The sequence below is a fragment of the Salvelinus fontinalis genome, chromosome 3 (assembly GCF_029448725.1).
Source record: "Salvelinus fontinalis isolate EN_2023a chromosome 3, ASM2944872v1, whole genome shotgun sequence".
Classification (NCBI taxonomy): domain Eukaryota; kingdom Metazoa; phylum Chordata; class Actinopteri; order Salmoniformes; family Salmonidae; genus Salvelinus; species Salvelinus fontinalis.
This window is the reverse complement of record NC_074667.1, coordinates 10,719,519-10,730,506: the sequence shown is the minus strand read 5'-3', so window position 1 is coordinate 10,730,506 and position 10,988 is coordinate 10,719,519. Positions and strand designations below refer to the sequence as shown.

The following is a 10,988-nucleotide window of genomic DNA, read 5'->3' as shown; positions in this document are numbered from 1 at the left end:
CAATCATCGTTGAAAGCTACTTGAGGTTGATAAAATGTAGTCTTATATAATGAAAATTCAAAATATAGTATGGCCTTTGTAAACCTTTGACAAACTAAGTAGAACATGAAAAGTATGTTCATTTTTGTACCGTTTCTAAATCAGTCTTTAATGTCGATATGTAAAAAATGTGGTACTTTCGGTTTCATTTCCTAAATTCCAGCCTCCCAGCCCTGGGAAGCCCTACCCGGATAATACCTGTAAAACACTCACTAGGACACAGCATACGCACAGCAAGAAAGCAGCAAGAACAGATCTACTTCATAAATAAGGTACAGGGCAAGTATGTATATGTGTGTGTGAGAGAGAGATAGAGAGAGCGCACGGTACGTGCCCGTGCGCGTGTGTGTGTGTTCATGGCAACATAGTAAAGGGTATCACAGGTTGTTTTCTCCATTTGGCATCGTATCTGTAACATCAAACACCTATTATTGTATAGTTTGAATTACAGTATCAGCCAGTACTAATCATTTTTAAAAATTGACAAAATATTTTTGAGTGTTTAAATATTAACAAGGTTCACAAGTTACTGACCTCAACTTCCTCAACTCAGATCATATACTATGAAGTTTGAGAGCAGCATTACATGCAGAATGAGGTTAGAATAGGTTGAGGTTAGAATAGGTTGAGCTTTGTGGCTCAGAGAATGAGGATGGTAGAGTGGTTAGGTTGTGGCAGGATCAGGAAACAAAGGCATTTGGCTTCAGTCCACTCAATCCAGTAGGGCACAACGTTGTGGAACTCTCACATAGAAATACTGTACATACAAAAGTATAGGATACCCCTTCAAATTAGTCAATTTGCCTATTTCAGCCAAACCCGCTTCTGACAAGTGTATAAAATTGAGCACACCGCCATGCGTTTTCCATAGACAAACATTGGCAGTAGAACTGAAGAGCTCAGTGACGTTCAACATAGCACCGTCATATGATGCCACCTTTCCAACAAGTCAGGTCGTCAACTTTCTGCCCTGCTAGAGCTTCCCCGGTCAACTGTAAGTGCTGTGTCGTGGCAATTTCCTGTATTACCAAATGAGGAGAGTTACAAACCACACACCAGTCAGAGTTATACTTAAACTTCATCTTTAATAATGTGAGCTTTACTATAGCCCTTTGACTCTCAGATCAATTCGGTGTCTATAATGAATTCTGAGAGTACCAACATAATGGCAACTGAGATCTTTTATAGCAAAGATCCACCCCCCTAGTCGACATGACAAACCACAGATAATAGGAACTGTTCACAAAGAAATACTTTTAATTGAGAGGAGTATCCCGTAGCCAGATAGCATTAGCTATAAATTATCGTTCAGTTTGGTCTCTAAGACGAAGTTCAAATCTCGTTCCTGGTACTTCATAGTACAAAAACATTACCTTTACTATCTGGAATGCTCTTTAGGCTTTATTGGCCAAAGACATCATAAATCTCCTCGGTCAGTGCTATCTCATAGAGGCCCATCCTCAGTGGAACACTGAACACACAATAGTCGATAGATTCTATTCTGTCGAATAAAACAACCATTCTAATGCAATACAAAGATTATAATATAATCTTACAAGCACTATAACATAATCTCGCAATTTTCCACGACATCTCCCCCGTTTTGAGAATATTCTCAATTTAAAATGTAAAAATTACAAGATTTAAGAGAACATCCATTTACATAGAAAATACATATATTCTACATAAACTAAAAATCACAAAACAATAACTCATTGCATGGGGTTCCTGCACATGACCAGTTTCATTCCAAGAAACTCAGCACTGTCTCTTATTTCAATCCCCAACACATTTTCTAAGCACTCTAGCATGTTATCTGGGAAGGTTATGATACACAGTCACCTGCACGAACCGACGAAGAAAAACAAAACTCATTACAGTTTATGAGATTTAAAGCAATATTTTCCATAGACAGTGAAAAGCACATGTTTAATGCATAATGCAGTGCATGCAACAATGGAGTTTAATAAAATAATATTTAGTTATCTATCACACTCCAATGGATCAGCATAGTATGTTGGAAACGTCTATTTCCATTCCAGAAACAAAAAATAGCATATCTTGTTGAACAAATCCAGGAAATGACTCATAGTTAAAATAAAACGTATCCCCTTGGTGCCTAATGAACATGACCCAAGACAAGCATCATGATTCCACTATTTATAAGGGAATGCCGATAGATCAAATAGATTAGGATCAATTTCACTCTCCAGTTTAGAGTTCACCCTCTCCATTCACCATGACATGCTGAGAATAGTGTCAACATCTTTAGGTCATAACAACATTCAAAACAATCCTTCAGTTTTAAAACTCATTCAATTTCCAAATAAAATCATAATTAGAACCCAGTTAATTATCCAACCAAAATTTAGAATGAACATTGCTCAGGGATTTAAATTGGTCTTGTCCCTCAAAGTAAAAAACACAATTTAACACACATCAATATTGGCAGAATGTACATTCATATTAACATTCAGTATAATTATCCCATAATTCTACTATTAACCTTTTTATCACGATTATAATACAGATCAGAATCTCAATGCATTCTTAATCTAAATTACTATAATTTCACGTGGTGTAGACCTCTACAATCAACCTGATACCACAAAAGTCTAAAACAATTTTTTGGGCACAGTTGACCAACCCCCTCCTTCAGGCACTGATTCTTCTGGCGTCCTTTTCGTTCTTCTTCAGATAGTTTTACAGTTCAAAGTGGATGGCCCATGATAATGTCCCAATTTCAATGTTTCACCTTTACCACCCATTATGTCTTGTCCATTCGTCAACCAGTATACCAGCAGCATACGAGAAGTTTCGAACAGATCTCTCTCCATGCCCACTCCACCTCAATCTCACTCACTCTCCCCAAGATTATAGTCCCAGGAAACATTTCAAAGAGAGACAATGACACCCACATTTTCCCAGAAAAAAACACAAAACACTTTGTTAGCATTCATTATACTACACCGATTCAGAAAGTCAAAAGTTAACTATAAACAAAACCTAAGAATAGGGATAATTCCACTGTACCTCAAATCATTAATCATAAATTGTAATCTACACCAATGTATATGTATGCTTAATTGAACATACAATTATCCTGGTATCATTACTATCTAAATGTAATGATTTTTTCCTCTGACGCAAATGTAGTACATTTCTCAGCGTAAGGAATCAGTGATATTTAATCCCAGCCATTTAATAGAAATGTAGACGTGTTCTCCCATGTCTCCTTTAATTTACATACTTTAGGTAACTTCCATCCGTCCCGGAAGAAAGAATCCTACTCAAACACATCAGAGAATACAATGTTTAATTAATTAAATCAACACCTAAAATAAACAGTAAACAAATAAACAAACCCATAACCCCTTTAATCAGCAATCTAATAATTTCAACCTGTTGATATGTTTAGTAAAAACCATCCTGATTTTTTAACAAATCTAAAATCTTTCAAAAGTTGACGGTGTCTCATCAGTGTAAAAATCAAAACTAACTTTTTCCAACTCATATCCACAAGGTTTGCATTCCCCAAAGGTCAATACTGTTCAGCTCGTACATTAATGATCTTCCTTCTGTCTGTACAGGGTCTGAAGTTCCAATATATGCAGATGATACAGTGATAAATGCATGCAAATAACAAACTACACAAGAACTCACTACTGTAATGGTTCAGATGACAAACTTGCTCAGAGACTCATGTTTGCATCTCATTTTTTTTTTAAACACAGTCTGCATGTTCCTCACAAAGAAAACAACTGATGCCCCTGAGACAGATGTCTATGTAGCAGGGGAAAAGCTCCAGGTGGTATCTGCTTTTATGTACCAAGGCATCATACCTGATTCCAACCTCTCTTTTAAAAAGCAAAATAAAAGAAAGGTAACTCAAATAACCCAAATTCAACCTAGCTAATTTTCCAAAACATATGAAATTGTTTTGACTACAGAGGTAACAAAACTATAATTAAAATCTATGATACCCCCCCCACTTAACATACTACCTTACTAGTTTGGCCCAAGCTTGCTTTACACCATTAAAACCCATTCAGTCTGTCTGCAAACAGGCTCTCAAAGTACTTGATAGGAAACCCAATAGCTATAGAAAGCATAAGCTCCTGAGTTGGAAAAATCTTGTGCAATACACTGACGCCTATCTTGTATTCAAGATTCTAAATGTCCAGGCTCCCCCTCTACTCAGTACTTTTGTTAAGCAGAAAACCCAAACCTTATGGCAGCAGATCCACAAGATCCGCCATGAGAGATGACTGTATAGTTCCCTTAAGGAAAAGCACCTTTAGTCAATCTGCTTTCAGTGTGAGAGCTTCCCATGTCTGGAATACCCTGCTATTAGACATACACAATTGTGATTAATGTGCACTGTCCCTGTAAAAATAAAAATGACTCAAACTGCAATCAACTTTAATGACCTGACATTGTTCCACGTAATGGAAACAGATTACAATGTTAGAATACATGAATTTCCTGCTCAAATTCACTGGTGTTAACTAAACAATCAAACCAAGAATCAATAATCATCAGAATACATTATCACAATGTTTCCTTATTCACACCTGAATCACTTTCAGCTTAACATATCCTATTTTTTTTCTTCTTTCCAGTGGGCAAAAATATAACCCCTCTCCTCTCAACGTTCTGCCTTACCTCTATCGTAAGATTAAAACCAAACGTTACAACTTTCTCTTCTCCTTCGGCTTCACACTTATGAAATGTCCAAGACTTTAAAAAATAACATGTACAGCGCCAAATTTATAACATATGTCAGTCAATACATAAGAATTAAAAACATTTCGGTGTGCACCACGCTATCGCAATTATCTCTCCGCTATTATTTAGAATTTCTTTAATTTAGGTAACTGTCTCCTCTATGATACAGTAATTTAAATACGACTCCATTCTCAATACGTTATTCCAGCAGATCATTTAGGCAACAGACACCATCTTGCATAGAAATTCGCTTCGCTATTATTTTGAATTAATTAGTCTCTCAATTTAGCCTAAACAATATATTAAAAAGTTCAATTTATCCCTTCTTTCAATTCGAACCAAACAAGCTATTAAAACGTTCAGTTTATATCTTATACAAACACTAGCGACCGTATCTTTCCAGGCAAAACATAACAATAGTTTAACTACATTCAAAAACTCAGATTTTAGTCAGTTCATTGGCTGGGAACCGAACTTGGGTCTCCAGCTTGAAAGGCAGCTATGCTCACCACTATACCACCAACGCTATTTGAATGGTTAAGACTTCCCGCAAATAAAGCCACTTTACAATAGTCGTAAAATCAGGCATGTACTACCGAGACAATTCCCAGAAAAAAAGCCCTAATTTAAAGGTCCAAGCGTTACTTGGACCTTGCTTGGACCTTCACATGCCAAATTAATAGATTAGCAATCAAAGAATAAAATCGACATTTATAGACTAGGAAACAGATCTTGCGCCTTTCAATAAAAGTAGATTATGTTTACTCATGCAACATATTTCAATTACTTTACTACATCACATTAATCACGCAATGATAATTAGTTTGATGGATACCTTAGGCTTTGTACAACATTATAAATTACATTGAGATTCCATCTTAATTCGCTCTAACTTTATGGAAAACGGTTTATTAAATAAATCCCGCAACTCCTCTCATACTGGGAAGAAAAAATAAAACAGTTTCAGACCTTAAGGGCAGTTTTATTTCAAATGTTGTACCCAGACAGAGATAATCCAATAAGCGTTTTATAGTTCCATCATTAGGGTAAAATAACCAAAAGTGGACACACTCTAATCAGTTTCTAGCGCTCAATTGCCCAGATTATCCCCGACAGTTTAATAGTGCTTAAAACCTCATCTTTATCAAATTATCCATTAAAGATACCAACTAAAAATGCGTACGTCTACGAATGGGTGGTTTAAATTGTATCTAATTATATTCTCAGCATTTCTTTCATCGTTATCACTAGTACAATTTATCATGTTTTCATATATTCACAGAATCCATATAAAACGTAAGAAATTCTTACGTACTCACACAGAACTTTAAGGATCACCCACACAGGATTGGTCCGATGTTCACACAGAACTGGTCAGATGTTCACACAGAACATCAGGACATAATTAAAAGGTTACCCACAAGAGTCTACCTACACCGCTCACACAGAACGCTACTACAAATATTACCTAGTGATCCCATAACAAAATACTCACACAGAGTAACCCAGGGCATACCTGGCTAGCACATTTAAAATAATTGGAATTCACCACCTCTGAGGGTCACTTAGACAGTCACACAGACACTTTCAGAATGAGGTCCTTCTTCCAGTAGGGCTTCACCAAGTACCGTGTTTCACACAGAACACAGTCACCTTGGCACCTCACCCCCACAGACCGCACCAATCCCCAATGTGATCAATTAAGTGTCAGGACGGCTCTAGGTCGCCCGCAAATGACCAATAGCAGAGTATCTTTGGGTCCGCAAACTCTCAGATTACTCTCCTCTGACTCGGCCCTGTTTACGCCTCCAAGGTGCCCTCTTCACAAAGGAATACACACTCAGAGCCTACGTAACAGAGGCTTTTCTAAAAACTCGAACTTCAAGTGTGTGTGGTTCGCTCACCTCTTTCTTTAAAAAAAATAAGTTTGAGATGTGGTATCCACTCGGCTCGCTGCCTCTCAGATAAAAGGTGGGTCCATCTGCTTCGTTCCCGAAGTGTGGTTTCCCTGAGATCCCAAGTTTGAGGGATCCCTCGTGCACGATTTACCTAGGTCGTCAGGAGCAGTCCCCGAGTGAAGATTCACATCCCATCCCCGTCGCCAAATGTCGTGGCAATTTCCTGTATTACCAAATGAGGAGAGTTACAAACCACACACCAGTCAGAGTTATACTTAAACTTCATCTTTAATAATGTGAGCTTTACTATAGTCCTTTGACTCTCAGATCAATTCATTGTCTATAATGAATTCTGAGAGTACCAACATAATGGCAACTGAGATATTTTATAGCAAAGATCCACCCCCCTAGTCGACATGACAAACCACAGATAATAGGAACTGTTCACAAAGAAAGACTTTTACTTGAGAGAGGAGTATCCCTTAATTTATAGCTAATGCTATCTGGCTATCGTTCAGTTTGGTCTCTAAGACGAGGTTCAAATCTCATTCCTGGTACTTCATAGTACAAAAACATTACCTTTACTATCTGGAATGCTCTTTAGGCTTTATTGGCCAAAGACATCGTAAATCTCCTCGGTCAGTGCTATCTCATAGAGGCCCATCCTCAGTGGAACACTGAACACACAATAGTCGACAGATTCTATTCTGTCGACTAAAACAACCATTCTAATGCAATACAAAGATTATAATATAATCTTACAAGCACTATAACATAATCTCGCAATTTTCCACGACAGCTGTGAAGTGGAAACTTCTAGGACCAAAAACGGCTCAGCTGAGAAGTGGTAGGCCACACAAGCTCACAGAACGGGATCGCCGAGTGCTGAAGCGCGTAAAAATCATCTGTCCTCGGTTGCAACACTCACTACCGAGTTCCAAACTGCTCTGGAAATAACATCAGTACAATAAGATTGGGACCTACTCCATATTTAATACCCATGAAATTGGAATGAGATGTTCGACGAGCAGGTGTCCACATACTTTTTGTCATGTAGTGTAGCTATATTGTGTATGACAGGCATGTCATGTAGTTGTAGGGTAAACATTTTGTTTTCCTCTCTCCTCTCAATCTTTCCTCCAATCTATTCAGGTGTAACGATGGCTAACATTAAAACATTAAATGAAATTGGACACCTCAACTCGTCTGGCTTTGGTAGGCCTTGGCCCAGGCATGGGCTTTACCTGCTCCACTGGTTCTCCCATAACTACGTCATATTCGACAACAATGGTGACCTGCGGGCGCAGTACAACCCCCAAGAGGAGCTGTTCGGCTTCCATCACTTCGATAACCGACTCGAGTGTGACGGTAACCGTTATCAACTGCTCCCCAACCAGAACATTCCATACTATGAAGTGGGCAACCTGAATAAGCCAGGGGCAGGTGACCTGCCACTGTACGTTAGGCAGAACTACAAAAAACACCATGATGACAACAATATGGACCGTATCATCATCAGTCTTCACCCCGACTTGGTGTTGGATAAAGTCTATGTGACCCAACACAAGGATGTGAGGACCTTTGATCGCCAGAACACCTATCGGATCAGTAGGGGTTTGGTCAGGCTCATCCGTAATCTGGAACTGGAGGAGCTGCTTAAGCAAGCTGGGTACCACAGAACCATTATGTTTGTCAAAGCAGTCAAGCGGCAAGAGACTCCAGCTCGAAGCCACACCACCGTTTGTCAACCAGCTGTTAGCCAACCTGACTGGGTCAACATCAAGAGGCCCTCTGCTGTGAGTCCCAGGCCAACACCATCAAGGGAGTCTGTAATTGACATGCCACATGACTCAATGCCTCGTGGGAACAAAATAAATCATGTGTCTGTCAGTATACCCGAGAGCAGAGACTCCCATATGCCTCGGCGGGAGAGGCAATGCTGTGCCATTCTGTAGACTGGGCCAAAGAGAGTCAAAAGGGTTCATCTTACAGGACGAATGGGGAAATAACCGTGGACAAAATGTATTACAGTGCTCCTGTAAGTAGGTCTACAGTGCAACACTATTGTAATTACTCATTATTACACTGTACCTACAGCAGGGACCCTAACCCTAAGTCACTTTTTACACAATTATTTAGAATAAAGTAATTTTTTTATTAAAAATAATTCTTTACATTTCTGTCTCGCAATCTGTAACGCTTCAGCGACACAGATTGAATAGAGCCCTACAGTAAATTGTTTCCGATAAAAAGCGGGAAAAAGTACGACCATGTTTAACCACAAACCGATACCACACCTTATAGTTAAAACGTTTGTGAAAGTAGAAAGAGATGAGTAAAGTGGTTTTACAAGCGGGTAACTGGTATAAACTGGTATAAACTGTCAAAGTAGACTCATTATGAAGCGTTCATTCAGAATGTGAATTTGTTATAAATTATAAACTGTTGATAAAAGGGAATAAGTCAACATTTCTGCATTAGTGATCAAAGAAAGCATACATTAAATCAACCCATCTATTTCCCACGCTTTATTCTCTATTCGCTTTAAGATTGCACTGAGATTGACCAATCAGAATATACTGTAGTTCATTGATTATGCTTGTGTTATAGTTCCCAGGTGTGGGACGCTATTGGCAGATATGTACCCCTAGAACAGGATTAATGAAGAGAAAGAGAGAATTAGCTTCTTTAACTTGATTTCTGTTCCAATGTATTTATTAAAGTTTCTCATATTCAAAATGTATGTTTTATTCAAAATCATCTCATTACAATGTATATTGTAGAAAATGACCCGTTCACATTCATTTAAATAGATTCACACATTTATTCTCATATCAATTGAAATCCCTTTTTCTCAAGCAGTAGTTTATAACTACTGTGTATCTTTGTGTGTGTCACACCAGCTGTGATTTAGGTCAAAGTTCACTGATTACAGTCAAAGATGGTCTATTTATAGACGGTTTACACTATACACTCTGTTACAGTGTCATAAAGGTGGTCAGTCTCGATTTCTCAAATCACATTGTTTCATAATAACCTCATCTCCCACTCAGTTTTTATTGAATATATAGTTTAATGTCACCACAAACGGGACTAGAAACGTGTACAGCAACAGCCAACTGGCCATTTCATCTGAGGTGAGGGTATTAAAGCATTATTTCCCTGCAGCATACGTATGTTTTATTGAATTGAAATGCACTAGATATTTTACGAGACAGACATACAGTTCAACCTCAGCTCAAATCCTAGGTATGGGTCTGACCATTATCTCAATATCGGTAAGCTTATTGATAAGGCTGAGGTGTGTTTGACAGGCAATGTACCAGTTACAGGAAGTCTTCATTGGCACACCATGTTACCATGGAGCTGTCATGCTTGGGAGTCCATTTTGGATAAACTTTCATCCAGATCAATTTATATGATTTTTGGCATTGATATGTTGGTGGCGGGAAGGCTGAAACCACACTCATTGAACCTCTTAAGGATCCGCCCCTTTTTTCAATTTTCGCCTAAAATCGAACTGCCTGTAGCTCAGGTCCTGAAGCAAGGATATGCATATTCTTGGTACCATTTGAAAGGAAACACTGAAGTTTGTGGAAATGTGAAAGGAATGTAGGAGAATAACACAATAGATCTGATAAAAAATACAAAGAAAATAACAACCCTTCTTTTGTATTTTTTTTTGTACCATCATCTTTGAAATTCAAGAGAATGGCCATAATGTATTATTCCAGCCCAGGCGCAATTTAGATTTTGGCCACAAGATGGCAGCCGTGTATGTGCAAAGTTTTAGACTGATCAAATGAGCCATTGAATTTCTGTTTAACATATTGTATCAAGACTGCCCAAATTTGCCTAATTTGTTTATTAATAATTTTTCATGTTCAAAATTGTGCACTCTCATCAAACAATAGGATAGTATTCTTTCACTGTAATAACTAAGCTTTCTGCCAATATCAGATATGTCTATGTCCTGGGAAATGTTATTGTTACTTACAACCTCATGCTAATCGCATTAGCCTACGTTAGCTCAACCGTCCTGTGGACGGGACACCGATCCCGAAGAAGTTTAAAACTATAAAGCACTCCCTTTCCTCTTACAAGGAAATGAAACTTAGACTTCATACTATAACGTAGTTCCCTACCGATGTAGGATCTTAATTTGATCACTCTTTTGTTGCTTATAATTATCCTGCACAGCAGGGAATGCAAACTTCAAGTGTATTTGGCTTCTAAAGTTTGTAATTTGGACATTGATTTCAGAATTTATTTGCCCTGACGAAAAATGTATCAACCCCTAAAAAATATCCCTTAATTATAATC

At 38.1% G+C, this 10,988-nt stretch overlaps 1 protein-coding gene across 1 annotated transcript; it reads left to right on the top strand.

The window, feature by feature from the left end:
- The first annotated feature begins 32 nt into the window (after positions 1-32).
- LOC129838500 (uncharacterized) lies at positions 33-9,404 on the top strand. The gene is made up of 2 exons (XM_055905500.1): positions 33-311; positions 7,818-9,404. The coding sequence occupies exon 2, from the start codon at positions 7,826-7,828 to the stop codon at positions 8,618-8,620; it is 795 nt and encodes a 264-aa protein (XP_055761475.1). The 5' UTR covers positions 33-311; positions 7,818-7,825; the 3' UTR covers positions 8,621-9,404.
- Positions 9,405-10,988: the final 1,584 nt, after the last annotated feature.

Excerpts from the sequence above, each read along its gene's own strand:
- LOC129838500 (XM_055905500.1), top strand. The coding sequence starts at position 7,826 with ATGGCTAACATTAAAACATTAAATGAAATTGGACACCTCAACTCGTCT.